This window comes from Macaca mulatta, chromosome 1, assembly GCF_049350105.2.
Source record: "Macaca mulatta isolate MMU2019108-1 chromosome 1, T2T-MMU8v2.0, whole genome shotgun sequence".
NCBI classification, from domain to species: Eukaryota; Metazoa; Chordata; class Mammalia; order Primates; family Cercopithecidae; genus Macaca; species Macaca mulatta.
The window spans coordinates 190,498,773-190,521,912 of record NC_133406.1 but is presented as its reverse complement, the minus strand read 5'-3'; the positions used below and the strand labels follow the sequence as shown (position 1 = coordinate 190,521,912).

Below are 23,140 nucleotides of genomic sequence, written 5' to 3'. Positions count from 1 at the left end.
AGTAGAGACTGGGTTTCTCCATGTTGGTCAGGCTGGTCTTGAACTCCTGACCTCAGGTGATCCGCCCACCTCGGCCTCCCAAAGTGTTGGGATTACAGGCGTGAGCCACTGCACCTGGCCTAGAACTCGGAATTTAAATCACCTGTTGTCTTGACTCAAACACGCATTCCATTTTTACTATGCCACTCTGCTTCAGATGAAAAAATAAACAAAAACAAAAACAAAAAATGGTTTCTGAACATTGATGAGGATGTGGAGCAACTGGAACTTTCATACTCTGCTGGTGGGAATATAAATGGATACAGCCACTTTGAAATACTGTTGGCAGTATCTACTGAAGCTGAATATACGTACACCTTATGACCCCAAAAATAGAATCCTGGGACTATCCCCAATAGAATATGTTTTTGTACCAAAGACATTTTTGTACCAAAAGACATGTACATAATGCTCATAGCAGCATTATCTATAGTAGTTCAAAATTAGAAACAATCCAAATATTCATCAACAGATAAATAAAATGTAATATTTCCATACAATGGAAATTGCTATGGCAGTGGGAAGAACAGTGTATTGTTACATGTAACAGAGCAGATGACACTCCATACATGTGTGAAAAGGCACAAAAGAGTATCTGTTGTATGATTCCATGTATATAAAGGTGAAAAAAATAGGTAAAACAAATCTGTGGACTAGAGTTCAGAATAGTGGTTACCTTTGAGGGGTGAGGTAAATGACAGGAGTGAGAACCTGAGAAAGGCTTTTGGGGTGCCAGTCATGTTCTATATTGTGATCTGAAAGGTAGCTACCCAGTTGTGAATTGTGTTCTCTTTGTAAACATTCTTTGTATTGTACCCTTAAGATTCATACACTTTATTACATGTATGTTATAGTAAATGAAAATGCTTCCCCCCCAAATCCTCTGAGCAGGCAAATGGTAATAATAATGGAAGCTACTAGTTATCGGATGTCTGCTATGCCTTCGTTTCCTCATCTGTAAGATGTAGAGAATATTAGAATATGCCTCATTGCCTTCTTGTGAGGAGACAATGAGAGAAGTCACATTGGATGATTGGCAGAGTAACTAATAAACATCAGTGACTGTGGTTATGTGCCCACCTCTGTTCTGATGCTTTACACAAATCATATCACTGGATCGATCCTTACCGCTTTGCAAGACAGGTGGCATTGTTCCCATTTTTCAAATGAGAAAAATGAAGGCTCTTAGGGTTTAAGTTCCTTGCCCAAGGTCACACAGCTAGTAAGTGGCAGAGCATGATTTCATTTCCAAAGAGTTGATGATCAATTTCTGAGGAGATGGAAGCCATTTTATGATGGACAAATAGAGGATGGTGATAAGACAAAATGGAAAGTTGCAAATTATGGGCTGCGTTTGGGGCCAGGAAACCTGGGTGCAGGCCTGGACTTTGCCCTCATTTTTATATGATATCAGAGAAGTAATTGGACATCTCTGGGCTTCATGTCCAATGTGAGAGTGTTGAGCTAGATTTTGTTCCCTTAAGCGCCTTCCGGCTCTGGAATTTTGCAATTCTCCATGTTTGTCATCCCATACAGGGCATCTTCATGACCTGACTTCATGAGCTTAAACTCATTTTTCTTATAAAACCCTATTCTAGCATCTTCTCAGAACTTTCCCTGAATCTCCCTATCCTGTAAGCAGAAGTAATTGCTTCTGTATTGCATGGTCATTGCCCTACACCAGCTGTTTACCTGTCTTTGTCCTCTATAGGCTATTAGCTCCTTGAAGATAAGGATTCATTCATTTCTTTATTCTCATGCATGCTGCCTAGAACATTCACACCAGCCAGAAATCTTTGTTTAATTAAATATTTTAATCAAGAGAAAGTCCTTTTTGAGTAAGATGTGAGTGGACAGCCTCAGGCGGTGCCGGACCTAAGGAAAACTTTGCCTCCATGTTTTTTGTTTTATTAGAGGTCTGGGAGAAACAATAACAGAATGGCTAGATTAAAAAAAAAAAAAAAGACATTAGAGGACTTTGCAGCTACCTAGCATGTACCTATAAAAATCTAAAGTTTGATCAGTGATTAAGCATCAGTGAAAAATTTAAACCCTTCCCATATTGAACAACCCCACTTAATTTAATGTCATTTTATTTTATGAGATAGTTAATAAACAGGTACTGTATTTGATCTTGTGAGTGTAGCCCTCTATATTTAGCTTTTTCAGCTTTAATGGAACTATAATTTTAATCATGATTATTACTTTACATTTTAATTATAATTTGGTGTGGCTTAAGTATACATTTCTGAGAGTAGTTGTGTAATGAAAACAGGAATTAGCTTTTCATTAACAAAATAATGGGAGAGTTCCTACTGCATTCTAGTCTGTGTTCAAAATCTATGGGCTGGCCTAAAAATAGAAAGGGGAGTTTAACATTTTGGTTAAAAACAGGCTTCTAAATTGGCTGTGTTCACAACCCAGTCTCTTGCTCCATCTTGCTTTATCTTCTCTTTCTTTTCAAAAAAATAAATAAACTTTTAAAAGAGACTTTGGTTGTGTCTGAGATTTCAAAAGGCTTTTTCAATTGTTTTTATTTTTATTTAGATAATTAGCACCATGGAGCCTCAGGTGTCAAATGGTCCGACATCCAATACAAGCAATGGACCCTCCAGCAACAACAGAAACTGTCCTTCTCCCATGCAAACAGGGGCAACCACAGATGACAGCAAAACCAACCTCATCGTCAACTATTTACCCCAGAATATGACCCAAGAAGAATTCAGGAGTCTCTTCGGGAGCATCGGTGAAATAGAATCCTGCAAACTTGTGAGAGACAAAATTACAGGTATGCACAGGATTTGAAGCTATGTTGTTCCATTAGATGTGCAGATCTTAGCAGAAATGCACATGTGTGATGATGCACCTGAGTGTCTATATCATGTACCCTGCTTGCAGGGTGGCACGGATACACAGTCATAAACTTACACCACATACACCACATAAGACCTTATTGTAGATTGGTACTGCTGGGAAGCAGATGAAGATTTTGGCACATCTTCATCTTCATGTAAAATGATCTTTTGATTTTGTCTCCTTTTATTCTCCTCCATTCCCTCCCTTTGTTCTATAGTTTCCAGTCCCACACTCTGCTCTCCCTATACTTTACACTAGTTTTGTTCATGTATTCTTCTCCTCTCAATATTTGCTTCGTGTGTGCCCAATGTTCTTCCAAGTGCCTGAAACAAGTGTTTTAAAAGGGGCCACTGTGGATGTGTGAATGGTTGACACAACTGCCCTTGTCCCTGGGGAGAAACAGGCCCTAAGGATAGCAGATTAATCTGGAATGCAACTACTCTGCAGTAGGAGGGAGATACTTAATGAAGATCTGCATTTGAGGTATTTTGTTTTATGTCATCTGTCTGTTTGTTTTGAAGATGCTCTTTAAGAAGTGAGGGAATTTTTACTTGAAAGTGAATCAACACCCTGTACAACTTCAATACATGAGATTTTTAGGTTCTGATTTTCTCCTAATTGACAACTGTTCGTTGAGAACCAAATGTTTGCCAGACACTGACACTATAATTCTTTGGGGGAAAGTTTCCCTGTAATCTTATTGGCAGTGAGAATATTTTCTTAGAGATATATTAGGCTACATAACGATGGCAGTGAAGCTGCTACTGTGTGATACTCCACTCCTGAAATCATTCATATCCAACTTTGAATACTTGTCAGTTTTGAGTATTGACTTTTGTTTTCTTTCTCTAGACAGTTTAATTAATCAGCAACTGTCCTGTAGTTTTTTTTAAAAAAAAGGAAGCTGTGTCATTAAAATAGGGGTATACATCATCTTTATTTTAAATCAGAGATTACATTCTATATGTGTGCGTGTAATTATATATATTCTTCTGTTCTCATAATTCACATGTAAATTTGTTCCCCTTATAAATTAAGTAGTTTGCAAAATCATAAAACTTAAATACCACTGCCACTTTCCAAAATATAAGTCACTCCAGATATAATTTTCTTATTTGAAAAATTGTAAGATAATGCTTGTCTCAAAGGGCTTATTGTGAGGATTAAATGAGAGACTAGATATATTGCATCTAGCACAGTGTCTATTGCTTAGTGGTGCCTCAGTAAATACATCTATTATTATAAGTACAGCTAGTATGCTTCAAGGAAAGTGGCCAGAACAGAAAAAAATATATCTATCAAGTTCTCCAAATAGGGCCAGGCTTTGATGATCTTGTACCAGAGCACTGGAACATCTATCCTTAAACAGAATTTCCCATACGTTCAGAAAGCCAATATTTAGATTCCTGAATAATCTTTATGTAATAGGATGATAATTCAAACCAAATTAAAACCAGTTAACCATATGATTCTTCCTCCTACTCCTATATAGGAAATGTATTTTTAGTGTAGCCTTACCTTCAAAATACAGAGTCTGCCAGCTATATTAGTGAATATTATTAATCACCTTTTCAGAATTCCTTCAGAACTGTAGTGAGATTTTTGAGAAGTACTGATTCATGGTGTTGTTCCTTGTTTTCTAAAGACACATGTTTAAACAAGCAGATTCCTTTACTGAAAGAATGCTAATTTGGTAGTTCACCGAGTGGATTTGAATAGGAGTGACAGCTTCGAAGACAGCCTTTAATTTGGTATACAAAACCAAAATTGTCAACTTTGGTTTGTTTAGCACCCTCTCCAGCACAAGCAGAGACATACAGTAGCATCTGAGCTTAAAGAAGAAACTTATGGGGTTGAAAGCAGAAATACAATTCAGGCATAAATTTGTAATTATGCATCCTTCTTAAATTCAGGCCCAAAAAATTTTTATTTGTAGAGACCTTATGGGAATGAGGCAGAGAAATATAGAGAGAGACCAGAGATATTTGCCCTCATTTGGTAGCAGTGTTTAATAAAAGTAAAACTTGTGGTTGTAAAGAGTGCTTATTAAATTCTTCATTTACACTACCTAATTAATTCTAGCATTTTAAATTAACAGTGAAACTAGTCCCTGCTGTACCATTCCATAGATGCAGCATATTTCCTCCATCCACCCGTTGTTCAGGTTTAATTGGCTATGCTAAAAGTCAGAGAAGGAGGGAGAGATAGGGCTGTGGGGAAATGGGGAAGGAGTGGGAATCACTCTAGCGGAGGACCTCCCCGAGGCCAACATTTGGGGTTAGGTCACAATGCAGACTGGAAGAGGTGAGGTATATCACACTAGGCAAATGGAGATGCTGCCGCTGGTGGTTCAGAAGTCAGGGTAAATGACATCATGGGTATTTTTGTTGCCCTGATTTTTAACATCCCAGTCCCCCCTTTTCCTCCAACACCTCCTACAGATCTCAATGCATCTCGATCCTGTGAAGTTTACAAGGAGTTCTAAATATCCAGTGGGAGGATTGGGGGGTGGGAGGTGGCAAAGAGATAAGAATTCAAGATTAAGATTTTCCAGCCCCAACCACTCCCTAAGAGAATGTAATGGATTCCCTTAGAAAGTTCTGGCTTCTGTAACGTTAAAATCTCTTTAGAGAGAGAGGAAGTGACTCTGTTGATAGCCTTACCAGCAGGCTAGATTCATCCCTGGCTGTGAATTGTCAATGAATTCTCCATTTGAGAACAGATAGAAGAAATTTGGGCGTGGACTTAAGTGTTATGTGCTGAGGACATAAACATCACCATTTATCAAGCACTTCCTCCGTGCTGGATACTTGCTAAGTGCTGGACATACCCTATTTCATTTAACACGGAGAACAGCCTCCGTTTTCTTAGATGAGGAAACTGAAGCTTAGTGATTTCCCCAGGCAACACAGTTATTATCAGGTGGTGGAGCTGGGAGTCACCCCTAGTTTCCAAAAGCATGATTTTATTTGGAGGCATGTACAGGGTAAAGACCCTGCCTAACCCCCACTTCATAACCCAATGCAACATTGTGTTCTTCTGAGCAGAGGTTCTTGGGCACCCTCTGGAGAGTCTATCTAATGCACCATGACTTTAAACAAGACTCATGTGTATAAAGGGAGGCAAAGATAACAACATTTATCATCCTCTGGGGATATAACTCAGCCTTTGTCTTCCTTTAGAGTAGAACCAAATTTACTGAAAATTCCAGTTTTAAGATACTTTTGGACATCTCTGTTACTTATCTTCTCAGAGACATTACATTTTTCTTTTTCCAACTGGGAAAGGACACTTATCAGGATAATCCAGGTACCAGGGAGAAGAAAGGCATATCCTGAGTTGCTCTTGTGTACATCCATGACACATGATGGCATTGGAAACTAAGTCTTTAGTTTTTCTTCTTCATCTACCTGCAGCCTCTGCTGCTGGGGAAAAAAAAGGAAGTGGCATGTGACCCACTGAGTTCATGCAACCTAGAAACTCTGGCAAAGAACACCAAATACCTGGTAGAAATTATATTATTCCTGTGGACTCCAAGGAGTTGATTCAGTTTCTTTTTGTTGTTGTTGTTGTTACCATTTTGGTTTCGTTTTGTAAACATTGAGATTGCCTTACTGAATGCAAGTTCCTATGTGATCAGTATTTTAGGGGAGAAAACATGTGGCTTGACCAAGGCAAGGTTAGGTGGCTCAGGGTATGTCTTGAAATCAGCAGAGCTGGATTATTATTATTATTTCTTTGCTTTTTTTGCGTTTTAATAAGTGTTTATCTTGTTACCACCCCAAAACAAATAAGGAAAGAAAAAAAAGAAAAATCTCTAGAAAGAAATTAGGTGGGGTGCAGTGACTCACGCCTGGAATCCCAGCACTTCGGGAGGCCAAGGCAGGTGGATTACCTGAGGCCAGGAGTTTAAGACCAGCCTGGCCAATATGGTGAAACCCTGTCTCTACTAAAAATACAAAAATTAGCTGGGCGTGGTGGTGGGTGCCTGTAATCCCAGCTACTCGGGAGGCTAAGGTAGGAGAATTGCTTGAACCTGGGAGGCGGAGGTTGCATTGAGCTGGATTGCACTCCAGCCTGGGCGACAAGCGCAAAACTCTGTCTCAAAAAAATAAAAAAAAAGAAAAGAAAAAAGAAATCAGTGCAAGAGCAAACAGTTTTGACCTGCCTGTTTACATTGTGTGATTATTTGCATCACAATGATAAAAAAAGAATTATATTTTTACCTCATGTCACTCTCTGTGTATCCATGCAGTGTACTTTTTTTTTTTTTCTTCGAGTTGAAGTCTCACTCTGTCTCCTAGGCTGGAGTGCAGTGGTGCTATCTCGGCTCACTGCAACTTCCACCTCCTGGATTCAAGTGATTCTCCTGCCTTAGCTTCCCAAGTAGCTGTGACTACAGGCACCCACCACCACACCCTGTTAATTTTTGTATTTTTAGTAGAGATGGGGTTTCACTGTATTGGCCAGGCTGGTTTCGAACTCCTGACCTTGTGATCCGCCTGCCTCGGCCTCCCAACATGCTGAGATTACAGGCATGAGCCACTGCACCCAGCCACAGTCTACTTTTTAAGAGTAGTTTTCTATTCATTTCAAGTGAGTGTGAGCTCTGAAGGGAATTTTTTGAGGACAGGGCAGACCAAACTGAACATTATCAATAACAAAACTGAATCTATTAAGAGACAAATATATGGAACATGCTATTAATACATAAGTGCTATGGGTGGTTGGAAGAGGTAAGGTTGGTGTTAGCTGGAGCTGTTGGGGAAAGTTTAAAAGATAGGGTAAGGATTTAGGTAGAGGAAAGAAAGGCAAAGGAATAGAGCTAAAATTTTAGTCAAAGAACAAAAGCATTTTGTGTTCCTCTGTGCTTTGGACAAAAGAAGTAGAGCTGGAACGTGTCTCTTTGGAAGCAGTGGTCTAATATGAAGCAGCATGGCCAAATGAAGTTAAGCATAGCAAAAAATTAAGTCAGTTAGAGTTGTACCCCAATGGACAAAGACAACATTTCCTAAACACCACTTCTAATCCATGTCTTCATTTCTTCCTTTATAATACATCTCTTTGGTTTAATTAATATCATTTAGTGGAAAAAGAATAAGGCCAAATAAATAACCTTTGCTACTGTGGACAAGAGGGTGGATATTTTGCTGCTACCTTTGGATCTGAATTTACAACCTAATTAAAGGAACCAACTCAGTTTTGATGCAGTAACATTGGGTAACTTGTGTTCTTTCTCAAATTTCTGAAAGTGCTAACAATCCTGTGTGTGTGTCTCTCAGTAGGAGAGATGTGGGACATGGACCACAGCAGTGGTGACAGTATCTATTAGAGCATCTGATAGGCCTTGAGTCATGACAGAGTACAGTCTATTGGGTTGAAGAGGAGAGGGGAGTGAGGGCTCTGGATTGTTTTAATGTACCTTATATACTTTCATGTACTGGACTTATAGGAACACTATGGGAATTTGGTTGAATTTTACTTCTGAGATAACTGTATAAACAATAAAAGGCTCTGAAAAATCCTAAGATATAAAAATTCCTTAAACTCACTCCCAAAATGTGAATTCAGCCCCAAGGTGAGTTTATTGGCATAATTTCTTACAACACCCAGCAGACATATAAGAATAACTGCAGCAGCTTTTATTTTTTGTGTATGCCTTAATGTGTGTACTGGGCACTATAAGAATGCTTTAAATATAGTAGCTCATTTAAATAATAAATCAAGTTATCTTGGAGAATCGTAATGGCCAGTGCTTTTGAGAACTTACTGTGTGCCAAGCATTGTGCTGAGATCAGTAGACAGAGTCTCATGTAATCCTCAAGATGGCCACTTTACAGATGCAAAAACTTGAACTTAGGAGTAATTGAATTACTTGCCAACGTGACTTCGCTTCCAGGTTAAGGCAGCTGGTACTTGAACCCAGCACTGCCTAATTGTGAATTGTCAAATTTATACTTTACCTCTGGCAGTGTACCCCAAAATACTAAACTGACTCCTCCCCTTTACAAACCAACTCAGTTTGTATACCTAGGGAATGAAATTTTTTAGTACAGGGAAAACATAATTAGAGCTCAGAATCTTTTGTTTTGGAAAATAGCATACTGTGCATTAAAAAGAATTTTTTTGTATTAAACAGGTCACTGCTTAGCTAAACAAAGAAGACTAGACTTGGAGTGGTTTTTTTCACTTCTGATATTCTCTTTTCATGAAATACTCTTCAGTATATTTACCTTTTCTTTATTGTGCAAGCACTGTATTGACATGGATGCTGCCTACAATTTAAGCATAATAAAAACCCAGCCTCATTTAGGCATATCCAAGAAAATCCCAAGATATTGATCAGCTAAATGAACTTTTCTATATGCACATCAGAAGGAGAGTCATTAGTGATGGGAAGAGTACAGCAAATGGTAGCATTTATCAGCATATTTTGCTGCTGATTTGGAAAATGTGCTTAGTACAATGTGATGTGTCTCCTGAATTCAGAGGAAAATCAGGCAGATTTGCATCTGTCATTTTATTTATCACCTCCCTGCAGTCATACATATTCTACAAAGAAGAATAAAAGAGTTTTGATTTGTTGACTTGGGAAGGGGGGTTGGTTATTGTTGGAGGTGAGTGGAAAATTTTTAGGTATAGAGGAGATTTGGCAGCCTAATGGGGTTACAAAACAGGAGAATTGGAGTCTGCCTTATTAAGGGGAACTTGAAGAACGTCAGAACATGAAGTGCAAACAGTAAACCATATAATCATTGTGCTTCTTACACACTCATCAAGGGGAATCAGAGACTTTCCATCCTTTCTAATTAGAGCAGGTTGGCAGTAGAGTGGAGCTGTGAGGTTTAGGGTTTGTGCAGGTACATTATGCATCTTCTGACACACAATTTTTTTCCCAGAATGGCAGTAGTCAGGATTACAGACCAGGTATGGTTTCCTTTTGCCTTCTGGCTGTGTTCCCCTTCATCTTACCTTCCAAATCAGACAGTTCTGCCCTGCTTCCGAACTCAGATAACCGTAGGAAAGTATTCTCACATCCCAGGAGAGATGTCTCAAAGGATTTTTACCTAGGATGTGAATCAGGCTGGGTATTTTAAGAATTTTCTATTTCTGTACTTTAGCTGACTGTTTGGTTCGTAAGACCAATTCCCTGTTCACGCAGCCTTCTCTTCTTCCCCCAACACACACACACACACCCACACATTCACTCACTCACTCCTCCCTTCTCTGTAGAATGGCCTGGTTGATTGAGACTAGGAACTAAGGAGGAAGGTAATGTCAAACTGAAATTTCCACACATTATCTAAAAATGTAATTCATCAGCTTCAGGGTAGGAGGAAAGTGCTTTCTGAAATGTGTTAATGGGAAATTCATTTTCTTCTTGTCTTCTGTGAGGTGTAGTAGTGGTGATTTCTTTTTTCAATCTGCCCCCTCGCCCCCATTCCACATCTCCCTGACTGCTCTTAACTGATAAACTCTGTATCTGTGTTTATTCCTCGTAAGAACCAAAGATCTTTAAGTTGCCTTTTCGTTTTTTCTACAGTCCCCAAATTGAGCTTTGATAGGAGAAGTTATTTCTAGTTTGGAGAGAAGATAAAATTCAGATAGAGATCATATATTTGTATAAGGTTTTTACATTTGTAAAACATTTTCAATCAGCCAACAGTATTTGTTTAGTGTCTACTCTCTCAGACTAAATAGGTGTTATTCCCTTTCCTTTCCTTCCCATCTCTGAAATTCTGTATCACTGTCTGTGAGGAGGTCAAAATGGATAAGACCTAGTTTGTGCCTATGTGTTGCTATGGGACCAATGAGTCAGGGAAACCAGAACAAATGACAGCCCTTCATGAAAGTCTGGAAGAGACTGGGACCTGGCTGCTTATTATGCATATTAACTACACATCTACCTTTGCTGTTTTGTGGCTGGGGGCAAAAGGGGAGTGGAGGTTGTTTTGTTTTGTTCTTCACCAGGGCCCAATCTTACCCTTCCTTGGTCCTGGCTATTAATGTCATTGGAAGAATAGTGAAAAAGGATTCATAATGATACAATGAAGTTGGAGGTTTGATGGAATGCCTACTATGTGTCAGCTACAGTGCTAGGCACATTATAGATGTTATCTCGTTGAAGCTTTATATCAGTGTTGCTTAATCAGTGATTTTATTCCCATTTTGCAGATGCACAACCCAAGACCTAGAATTAGTCAGCTGGTGAGTGGGGTTAGGGCATCTGACTGCAAAGTCTATGGTCTTTCTGTTACCTTACCACTGTCTGTGCTGAATGAAGACAACATCAGTTATGGGTGTTCAAAGGAGAAAAAGATGACAATGGACTGAGATTCTCTAAGCAAGTGTCAAAGAAAAGTGAGCCTTCAGCTTGGCCCTGAATTTGGCAGAGATTAGATTGTAGGAGACCAGTCCATGCAGAGGAGGCAGCTGAGCCAAGCTTCAGAGACGTTGTTATGGAATGAATGTTTATGTCCCCCCAAAATTCTTATGTTGACGTTCTAACCCCCAATGTAATTGTGTTTGGAGATAGGGCCTCTGCGGAAGTAATTAAGGTTAAACGAGGCCGTAATGGTAGAGCCCTGATCTGATAGGATTAGTGCTCTTATAAGAAGAGGAAGAGAGACTGGAGTTTTCTCCATACACATGGAACAAGCAAGAAGGCAGCTATCTGCAAGCCAGAAAAAGAGCCTTCACTAGAACCCAACCATGCTAGCACCCTGATCTTGGACTTCCAGACTCCAGAACTGTGAGAAAATAAATTTCTGTTGTTTAAGCCACCCAGTCTGTGGTATTTTCTTATGGTAGCGCAAGCTGCCTAATACAGACATCTTCAAGAGATAGTGAATAGAACAGGCAGGACTACTCTGTCGGGTAAGTGAGGATACCACCTTTGTGTCAGTAAAATATCTGAAGCTCAGAGACGTTAAGTAATTTATCCAAGGTCACCGTTAATAAGTGGTGGAGCTGAGATTTGAACCCAAGTCTGATTCTGAGGTCTGCGTTCCTTCTACTTTGCTGGTAACTAACTCTACTTAACACAGAAGGAAGCTGACAGCTTTCACACTTCCCATGGTGTCTGTAATCTGAGAATCGTTATTTATCTCTCTAAGGTGATGTACCCGTTTGCTTAGTGACTTGCTTTCCACCTACTTCAAGTTCTTGCGGATTTCTAAGTTTAGTTTTCTGCATGTCCCTTATTTTGTAGTTGAATGTCTGGTGAGATGCAAGTCCTCATAAACACAAAGTGGACACAGCTAGCTAGGTCAATAACTCTAATTCGTATGGCCACTAATGGAATTTCTCATCACAAACATCTGGAATCAGATTAAATAATTTTATTGGTGGTATAAGCATAAAATGTACACTTAGTGATCCCTGATATTTGCCCTTTGTGTTTGTTTTCAGAGGCTTTTATACTCAGTACTTCCTTTGACGAGTCAAGAGCACTTGACGTCTTATTTTTCTTGCTCTTTCTTCCCCTCTTCTTTTCTTTGCCCGGTTTGTTGTTGTTGTACTTTGTGTGTGTGTGTGTGTGTGTGTGTTTTGTCCTGCTTCCTCTTTCTGCCTTGTTTTTTGACATGTCACTTTGATCAAAAAGGATTTGCATTGGCTTATTAGATAGTGTGGAAAAAACTAAAATGGAAATAGCCATCAAATTTTTAAAAACAGGATAGAAGTAAATGAATATAGAATGGTAAAAGGAGACCAGAGGAAAATTAGTAAAATAAATGTGATTAAATGTCTCAAACGGACCACCTAGTTTGAGTTTTTATACATCAAGGAAACATGAATGGTGACAACTTTGGTTCCTCTCTCAAGTGGTTACCAGAATCCCAACCCCACACGCTTTCCCACCACTGGCCCTGTAGCCCTTTCTCTGGATCGACAGGCCTCTCATTGCGGAGACACTTGCCCACTATAATGCAGGATTGGATAGAATACCTGGAATCACATACATGGAATTTTCCTCATCTTTCTTGCATGGGTCCATTTTGGATTGATTGACTTGCTTTTTATGGCTAGGGCAGGCAGTAACTCAGAGAAGCTGCCTGAATGGAGTTCTTGTTTTTATTAACGTAAGGTATAAACAGTGTGCCCTATGGAGGAGATGGTCTGAAGCAGGCCTTCCTTGCCTGCTGCCCTGAACTGAGGTATTACTGGGGTATTACTACTTTCTGAGTCACTTCAGTCTTTCCTTTCCCTTCAGACCCCAAGTCTGGACATGCAGGAACTTCAGTTTTCAGCTTCCGTCTTTCTGGTGAGGGTTTCTGCAGTGAGTTCTGTCTAGTTCCTCATTGCCCAGAGCCCTGAGCTGGACAACAAACAGGAAACTCAAATGTCACTCTCATATCCTGGTCCTAACTGTGGAAACTGGAACTAGTCCTCAGCCACCTTTGATTTTCCCAGTGCCCCTCACCAGTCAATGGACACAGATCGCCCTCTAAGTACGAAAGAGAGAGAGCACTACCCAAGAGCTCCACACACCCCAGCACACACACACATCCCCCAAACACTTTCTGGTCAGAAATACCAAACACAGTGCATCAGAATAACCAGAATTGAGACAGACTTCACTGAAAGTCCTGCCTTGCCTTCCCCACCGCCGTACTTGATAGATATATTTGAAACCTTACGTATCTCCATTTCCTCAATATACAGTAGAGAAGATAAATCTTCACCCTACCTTCTTTGGATGGTACTTGTGACTTCAAACCAGGTGATACGTGTGAAGGCACTTTGTAAACGAAAGCAGTCTATAAATGGGTTGCTCCTACCTGGTAACTCCTAACCACTTCTCACCAAGGGTGTTAGCCCTGGGCCAACAGATGGATAAAGGGGGAGGAGAGGGAAGGTGGATGTCTGTTCCTGGTTCAATGTTAGGTTATGTAATTCCAAGTAGGAAGTAGGAGATAGCATCTGAGAAGGCAGGAGAATAGAATGGGAACTTACATTTACTAAGCACGCACTAGATGCCAGATGTTAGGTGTCACCTTATATTTATCTCATTTAATCCTAACCACATCTACTGTAGGTAGATATTAGTGACCCTGTTATTTAGACAAGGAAACCAAGGCTCATGGAGTTTAACGTGACTAGCCTAAGATCACACAGCAAGCAAGTGGCCAAGCCGGCTGCATACCCATGTCTGGCTGCCAGTTGGGACGAGAGACCTTCACAGAGAGGGTTTCCCACATTCTTGCTGTTTCATCCTGAGTCACGAATGCGACTGTAGGTTGTATTCCAGTGAGCCTCAGGAATAGCCGCAGAAATAATGAACGCCAATTTCAGTGGTTCTGGAAGATTGTAAATGCAAGCCTTTAGTTCAATAAGATGCTCCTCCATTTACAATGGGATTATATCCCGATACACCATCATAAATTGAAAATATCATAAGTTGAAAATGCATGTAATACTCTGGTAAACCCATTGTAAAGTCAAGAAATCATAAATCCAACCATCGTAAGTCAGGGACAGTCTGTAGTTGAATATGTCAGGATAATTTCTGAGATTTTGTTTTAAATTAGGCCACTTCTATGAGTGGTAACATGATAAAGTGGAAGGATCCACCAAGCTCTTGTTCTCGGGCTAGCTATGGGACTTTTGGTGGATCAAGGCATTCTGTGCCTCAGGTTGTTGTGCATAAAATGCAGATAATACTGACTTTTCGCACCTTTCTGTGTGTTGTGAGATCAGATGATTTGCTAATGTGCTGGTAAATTCAGGGTATTACTGTGGTCACCTATAAGACAGGACATTGTAAGCATGGGATTTATGAGGGTAAAACAAACACTTAAACCCCCTGTGATAAGCTATCTTTCCTTCCTAGTCTGCCTTCCAGATGTTTTGTTCAGTTATCTACGTACATCTCGACAAAAGCTGATTAACTCTCTCAGACATCAGTGTCTAACTTATTAATGCGCAAGCTGATCAAATTACAATGCCACAGATCCTACTTGTGCTGTTAATATTAGATTTTGGATTCCGGTCTACAATGAATGATTTTTCCTCCATGCATTGGGAAAATTGGTTAGCAGAGTTCATAAGAAAGTTTAATTAGCAGGCTGTTTGTGAAAATAGCGGCTGTGAGTCATCATTCAGAATGAACTAACATTTCTCAGGCTTGAATTTGTTCTTCTGTTCCTTGAGCAGCCACATGGGATCCTTGTGTTTGGGAAGCTGGTGTCCACATGTTGCCCATTTGAATGGCACCATGTAATAAACTAATAATCAAAACATCAAATTTTAAAAACCAGAGAGGAAGTGGAGGTATAGGGTGTTTGTATATATGGATACGTGTATCTGTGTCTGCTAAGGGAATATTTTGGGCCTAAGCTAATCCAGCACTGTGCTAGACAGGATAGTCTAGTGATTAAGAGCCAGACCGCCTATGTCTACATCTCTGCCTTACCATTTACTAGCTGTGTAACAGGCAAATTCTTAACTTCTCTGGGCCTCAGGTTTATCATTTATAAAATAGGGATATTGATAGGATGATTGTGAACATTAATTTATGTAAACTGCCCAGAACAACACCTGGCATATAGTAATACAATTCTTAGAGCAGTTCTGTGAGATGTAGGTATTATTAGCCCCATTTTATAGATGAGGAAACAGCTGTGTGATCTTGGATAAGAAACTAACTTATCTAAGATCACACAGCTTCTAAGTGGCAAAGTTGAACCAATGTTTATTTGACTCCAAAGCCTCTGTTTTTATTTACTATACTGTACTAGCTTCCAGGGTCATATGCCTAGTTCATTAAGTGTAGATACTGTGTGTGTGTGTGTGTGTGTCTGCATGTGTGTATGTGTGTACCTGTGAGAGTGTGCTCCTGCTTGACTATTCATGCAGCCACACACAATTGTTTGGCATTTTTTTCCTTGGGTCTATGGTTCTCCTAGTGAAACAGGGAGCTCACTGCTTTCTACTCACACAGTGAGCTAGAACCAGACTTGTACAACTTGTACCAAAATGAAAATGTGTCTTCAGATGTCTGACTCTCCTCCCACTATGCACTGCTGTCCTGTGTCTAGATTATCCCAGAAGCAAGACTGTGTGATGTCATCTGAGAAGCCGAATCATAGACTGTCACAGTGAAAAGAGACATTAGAAGTACTCCATGGCAGCCGGGCCCGATGGCTCACGCCTGTAATCCCAGCACTTTGGGAAGCCAAGGCAGGTGGATCATGAGGTCAGGAGTTTAAAGACTAGCCTGGCCAAAATGGTGAAACCCCATCACTACTAAAAATACGAAAAAAGCCAGGCATGGTGGTGGGTGCCTGTAATCCCAGCTGCTCGGGAGGCTGAAGCAGAGAATTGATTGAACCCAGGAGGCAGAGGTTGCAGCAGTGAGCCAAGATGGTGCCACTGCATTCCAGCCTGGACAACAGAGCAATACTCCTTCTCAAAAAAAAAAAAAAAAAAAAAAAAAAGAAGAAGTATCCTGTGACTTGGTCTTATTTTCAACTGGTCCCATTGTTATCTCAGGAATTATAGTTCAGCTTTGGGGACCAGATCCGACACCTTAGGTAAAAATCTTGAGACAGTATTCAGTCTTGTTTCAAAGGGTAATATTCATCTGAGAATTCCATCTAAAAATCTTTCCCAAAGGTGATCTCATCTCACACTAGGCATTTTTTTTTTTTTTTGAAAATTATTGAGTACTGAGCACATTCTGGGTATGATTCAAACCGTGGGTTCATTTGGTGTCCTGACTGTCAGGGTGACATTTCATTTTCCATTGCCTGGGAGAGCTGAGCCATTAGAAGGTGTTCACATTTTGCAATCTCACTCATATTCCTGGGCACTCCTTCATTTTCACATCTGCCAGGTACTTGACTCCATGTAATGAAACTGGTCATTCTTGCTTGGTGTAGCCATTCCCCAAGAATCCCCAGCTGTTTAGAAAATCAAAGAAGATGACTTTCCCCGGCAATTTCTACCCTAAAGACCTATTTCTGCATGAGTTGTTCTTGAGTTTTTATCTTTATTTTGCCTTATTTCCTACCTGCAAGTTAAATAGCAATGAAAAGGGAAAACATACTTTTGTTTCTTGTTTTTCTCTTCTTCATGGATCTGGGAATTTCTTTCTTTTTAAACATTTGTTGAAATCAAGCTAAGCTGTTAGAACATGATGGAGAGCTTTATGCCTGGCACTTTACTGTCAGCGAACTCCTTGATGATAAGGACAGAGGTGTCCATTTCTGCATTTCACACAGATATTAGTGGTAGATCCAAGGCCAGAGAACCCCTTAGCGTTATTTCAGAAAGGACACGCTGACAGAGGTTTTCAAACAAAGTCCTTCAGCCAACATTTGGCATCCTGACTTATCTCTGAATGGACAAGTTATTTATCTCATCTCCTTGAGTGAGAGCCATAAATGTCTTTTACTTTGAATAAGGCAGTTTTAATGGATTTATATTCAGTTAATGTTTATGAAGTATTACTCTGTGCCAAGCCCTCTCATGTAACTTATCTCTTTTGATCTAAATCCCAACATGATATCAGGAGCTTCTACGTGCCCTTTGTAAGAATGGTGTCTGGTGGGAGTTTTAGAAGCCATTGTCTTAGTGTTAAATATAGCAGTTCCTTTCACGCACAGACATTTCACCCACAGACATTTCACCCACAGAAAGTCTCATTTTGCCCAAAGGCTAATTACAGTGTATGTAATTAGTATTAACCTGATAATTTTTTCTACCTCTTCCTCCTTTGTTGCTAAACCCTCGCGGTTAACATTGCTGGAATCACCTGTTGGTTTGCATCCACTCTGAGTGGAATGTCTTGTCTATCTGACACCCAGACCTTTGTTTCATGTAAGAGTAAGCCAACCAAGAATTAAGAATTCTGGTTCATTTTTCTGGCTAGCTGGGAGTTTGCCAAAATTCTCCTCTTTTTTTTTCAACCCTTGTTAAAAATATTTTTAAACGTGTGACTATTCTTTCCTGTCTTGTAAGAATATTCTGAACATAATTTAATTTAATGTTGCTTCGATTAAGAATCTTTCCTTGCCCCAGGATCATCAGTCTGAATACTCCTTCTTTTTGTATGATAAATGCTGAAGGTGAGATAGTTGTCACAGGCTTCTATAGTCCTAGTGCACTACTTAGAATATCTTTTCCTTTTCAGTTTTTTTTTAACTAAGTACTTGATACCAGCTTTTTATCTTACAAATTTCCTTTCTTTTCTGAACAAACAGAAGAAAAATCAAGTTCAGATTAATTCAGTTTTTCGTTTATTGAGGTGTATTTTTGAAATGTATATTTAAAGACCTGTCATTTGGAGCAATTTATTTTATATAACAAACCAAAAGAGTAGGGGGGTGGAAGAAAAAGAAAACACCTCCTTTGAGAAATAGTTGGCTGGCCTTTCTTTTGTTTGTTTTTTGAGTCAGTGTCTCCCTCTGCCACATAGCCTTGAGTGCAGGGGCAGGTTCGTGGCTCCCTGCAACTTCTCCTCCCAGGCCCAAGCAATCCTCCTGCCTCAGCCTCCCAAAGTGCGGGGATTATACGTGTAAGCCACTGCACCCAGCAGTTAGCCTTTCTTAATGAATAGTGTAGTTTTGTAATTGTTTTTTTCTGCTTTTGGGACGGCTAGAAATGAATGTATATAGTCTGTGCATTTTCATGTTCAGAGACATCATTTTACATCCATGTGAACAGTTTGGCTATCTTCTCTGAAATCAGAAACTCTATTAAAGGCCTGTGTGTGCTTTGGAGCTGGATGGATATTCAGATCTTGGAATCTGAGGCCTCCTTGATTATAAATTGCAATGATAATGCCTACCTTGTAGGATTGCTTTAGAGAATAGATGAAATGATAGAAACAAAATGTTTAGTATACTGACTGGCACTCAAAAAATGGTAACTGTTTTTGTTACTATTCATTCACTTGCTGAATTAATTAATTCATCCATCCATTCAACATAGATTTCTTGAAAATCTACTATGTACCAGACATTGGTCATAACAAGATCCATGTGGGTCATAATAAGACTCCCGCCCTCCCGCCCTTAAGGAACTTAGGGTCTATTGAGAAATACATTTAGTTCAACAAACTTATATTAAATACCTACTGTAGGCCAGGCACTTTGCTTGTTGCCATCTTGATGCCACATGATGAGTACAAACATCTACTTAGGAAGCCAGAATATACCCTCTGGAAATAACCAAGGACTGGCCCAAGGTAATTTTAAATACTTTGGGAATTCAAAATAAGGGAGACTAGGTCCTGGGTTTGTTGTCATTGTGTTGATATTATTTTGAGACAGAGTCTTGCCGTGACACCCAGGCTGGAGTGCAGTGGTGTGATCTTGGCTCACTGCAACCTCTGCCTCTCAGGTTCAAGTGAATCTCCTGCCTCAGCCACCCAAGTAGCTGGGACCACAGGCGCATGCCACCACCCCCAGATAATTTTTGTACTTTTTGTAGAGACAGGGTTTTGCTCTGTTGGTCAGGCTGGTCTCAAACCCGTGACCTCAAGTCATCCACCCGCCTTGGCCTCCCAAAGTGCCAGGATTACTGGTGTGAGCCACCGTGCCCAGCCAGTCCTGTTTTTTTAAACGATATTGTTGGCAGAGAGCAGATACACTCAAAATTACAGATGCTTAAATGATTCCTGAATCTCTGCCAGAGATATAAGGAGACCTCATATAAAAATCTGAGGATGGATTCAACTTAGAAATGGTATTGACAGTACAGGTTAATATCAACAACATGTGGAAGTGATGATTATAAATTTCGTGACAGTTCTTTCTTCTCAAGGAATGGGTGCTCATTGTGTCCTCTCCTTCTGAAATGCCCTACTATACCTGTTGCCCTTGACTGCCTATTGCCTGGCTGTCTCCTGTCAATTTTTTCAAATTAGTCTCAATTCACATCCTCAATCACATCCTCCAGAAAGCCCTCTCTCACTATTGTAACACTTAACTATACTATCAATGATAATTCATGAGTCTGACTTTTCTACTAGATCATGAGTTCCTTTCTTCTTTCTTGGTTCTCAGTTTCCACATCTGTAGAAGGGATTTGAAGACGGTTGATACTAATGTCCTTTCCAAGACTGTCATTTTATGATGCATCAGATCCAGTTTGAAAGGCACAGCCAAGTTGGGAGATGGGAATGGGATACTTTGGGATATATATTGGAATTAAATGGGAGAACAAAGACTTGCAGTTGGTACTAGAAAACCCATGCTCTCTCGCCGGGTGTAGTGGCTCATGCCTGTAATAACAGCACTTTGGGAAGCCGAGGCGGGCAGATCACTTGAGGCCAGAAGTTCGAAACCAGCCTGGCCAACATGGCAAAATCTTGTCTCTACTAAAAATACAAAAATTAGTTAGGAGTGGTGGTGCATGCCTGTAATCCCAGCTACTTGGGAGGCTAAGGTACGAGAATTGCTTGAACCCAGGAAGCAGAGGTTGCGGTGAGCCAATATCATGCCACTGCTCCCCAGCCTAGATGACAGAGTGAGACTCAGTCTCAAAAAGCAAGCAAGCAAGCAACCAACCGCATGCTCTCTTAAAGTCTCAGGCATACTATGCTAATGTCAGGGCAGGTATTTAAGCATACAAATGAGCACATATTCAAGAAACCAGGGCACAGCAGAAAGTGCACTGGCTCTGGAGTCAGATGGGCCTAGCCACTATTTTCTAGACAAGAAAGCTACTTCTCCCTCCGGGCCGTAATGGGCCTTAATTTCCCCTTCAGTAAAACAGATATCAAAATGCCTACTTCAGAGGGTTGTAAAGAGTATGTAAGTAGTGATGTAAGTAAAGTGCTTGACCGATAATGGGTGCTCAAAAAATATTCGCTGTTATTTTTATTTTCTCAGAAATAAGGATAAACTGAAACCCACTATGAGCATTGAGTCTAAAATAAATAGAATTTAGAACCTTTGAAGGGATCTTATGGGTCAGTCTTACCAACTGCTGTAGCATCCTCTGACAAATAGTAGGTCCAGCTTCTGTTTGCATATGTTTAGGCATGGGGCTCTTACCACCTCACAAGGCAGCCCACCCCTTAAAAAAGCATTATTAGAAAGTTATCCTTTTATAAAGGCAAAAATCTGTTCCCTAATTTTCTTCCACTGCCTGGCTCTCATTCTCTCTTTTGGAGCCCCACATAGCAAGTCTACCCTTATTTTCCCATCATGACCTGTCAAAATATTAGAAGGGGCTTTGAGGTCAGGCACAGTGGCGCATGCCAGTGCTTTGGGAAGCCTAGGTGGGAGGATTGCTTGAGGCCAGGAGTTCAAGACCAGCCTGGGCAACCACAGCAATACTCTGTCTCTACAAAAATAAAAAAATAAAAGAAAGGGCTTTGGATATCTCTAGAGTCTTCTCTCCTTCAAACTAAATACCCACAGGTCTTTCACATGTGTCTTATGGGATCGAGTTACTCTTATCAACTTCCTATGGACACGGGTAAGGCTCTGGTAAAAAAAGATTTTGCTGCTTTTCCTGGTCCTTTTATGTTTGGTATTTGGGAGACTGAAGGTGGTTAAGAGAATGTAAATATCCATGTGAATAGATAATATTCATTAGTTTACCCAACAAACATTTACTGGATATCCAATAATGTTATGGGCCCTTTGTTAGTTCCTGGGGGAACAGGAATGAATAAAGCAGCACCTTGTTCCCATGTTGCTCCCAGTCTAGTGGGTAACAGAGACACATTACAAGACAGTTTTCAAAGGATATGTCAGTGAGAATGTTCACCTGATCTGCAAGACTGAGGGGAGGGGGCCACTGCAGTTTTTTCATACATGTCTTATTCAGCAGCATGGTAATTCAGATTGAAGAAACCAAGGGTGCCGCTTTCCTCTTTTCAGTCATTTGATAAGCGTGATGGTAGATTACCCAGACATTCACTTGTGCCACTGCTCCAACATGCCAAGCATATTCCTGCTTCAGGACCTTTGCGCATGAGATTCCCTCTGCCTGGAATGCCCTTTTCTCTGATAGAAGTGACTGGCTACCACCCTTCAATCACCCCAGCCCTTTCCCTCAGATCTCTGCTCTCACATCATGTTAGCAGTGAGGCCTTACCTGACCACCTGTATTAGTGAGGGTTCTCTAGAAGGACAGAACTAACAGGAGATATAGATATATATATGTGTGTGTGTGTGTGTGTGTGTGTGTGTGTGTGTGTGTATAAAGGGGAGTTTATTAAGTATTAATGTACACAATCGCAAGGTCCCACAATCGGTTGCCTGCAAGCTGAGGAGCAAGGAGAGCCAGTTCAAGTCCCCAAACGGAAGAACTTGGAATCCAATGTTCAAGGGCAGGAAGCATCCAGCACGGGAGAAAGATGTAGGGTGGGAGGCTAGGCCAGTCTCTCCTTTTCATGTTTTTCTGCCTGCTTTATATTTTAAGGCAGCTGATTAGACTGTGCCCACTAGATTTAAGGGTGGATCTGCCTTCCCTAGCCCACTGACTCAAATGTTAATCTCTTTTGGCAACACCCTCTCAGACACACCCAGGATCAATACTTTGTACCCTTCAAGCCAATCAAGTTGACACTCAGTATTAACCATCACAAGTCCACCCCTGTCAACTTGCACCCATACACATCTCTTGAGGTTATACATAATCTTCAAATAAAGGTAGTAATAAGCTCATGATTACACCAAGCATAATACAACTATCCTTCAAACAACCAGAAATGCACCAATCCCCAACCCAAATACCATTATATTAAGTTAACAATACTTACATGCTGATATGAAATCAATAAATCTTATGTCACATGACAATGGAAAAGGAAATAAAGATATTTTCTTACTGCAAGTTTATATAAGCACAAACATGTTTTTAGCAAAAAAAGGAGGAAATACCCAAGACAATTACTGTCCCTGTTTCTGTACCCATTCTGTATTCCCTTTGCCTTCAGCAAGCACCTCAGCAGGTCATGGTTTTTTTTCCTGATGGAGTGACCCAACCTTCATTCCTGAGGTGTCTGGGCCATTTGTAGTCCTGCCTGGATTGGGCTGTTGTAGTTTCCCATTGACCTTAATCACAGTGCATGGTAATACTAAGAGACACCCTAATGAATCTCCTGTATTCCATGTATATTCTTCCTTACCTCTGTTGTGGAGTAGTAGACTAACTTCATCTTGATAGTCTGGGTCAGTCACCCCAGCCAACACTGCAACTCCCTTCTTAGCCCGTTGACTTAAAGGTAGGAGGAGCCCAAAGTATCCAGGCAGCAATCTTAACTTCCAGTTTAATGGAATCG

General features: G+C 40.4%; 1 protein-coding gene across 24 annotated transcripts in view; it reads left to right on the top strand.

The window, feature by feature from the left end:
* The window catches only part of ELAVL4 (ELAV like RNA binding protein 4), a 152,798-nt gene that overhangs the window by 94,469 nt on the left and 35,189 nt on the right, over positions 1 to 23,140 (top strand). For all 24 annotated transcript variants that reach the window (NM_001258180.1, XM_015139169.3, XM_015139130.3 and 21 more), the window contains one exon: positions 2,587 to 2,827. In NM_001258180.1, the coding sequence (NP_001245109.1) occupies positions 2,587 to 2,827 (241 nt within the window). The remainder of the gene's footprint in view (positions 1 to 2,586; positions 2,828 to 23,140) is intronic.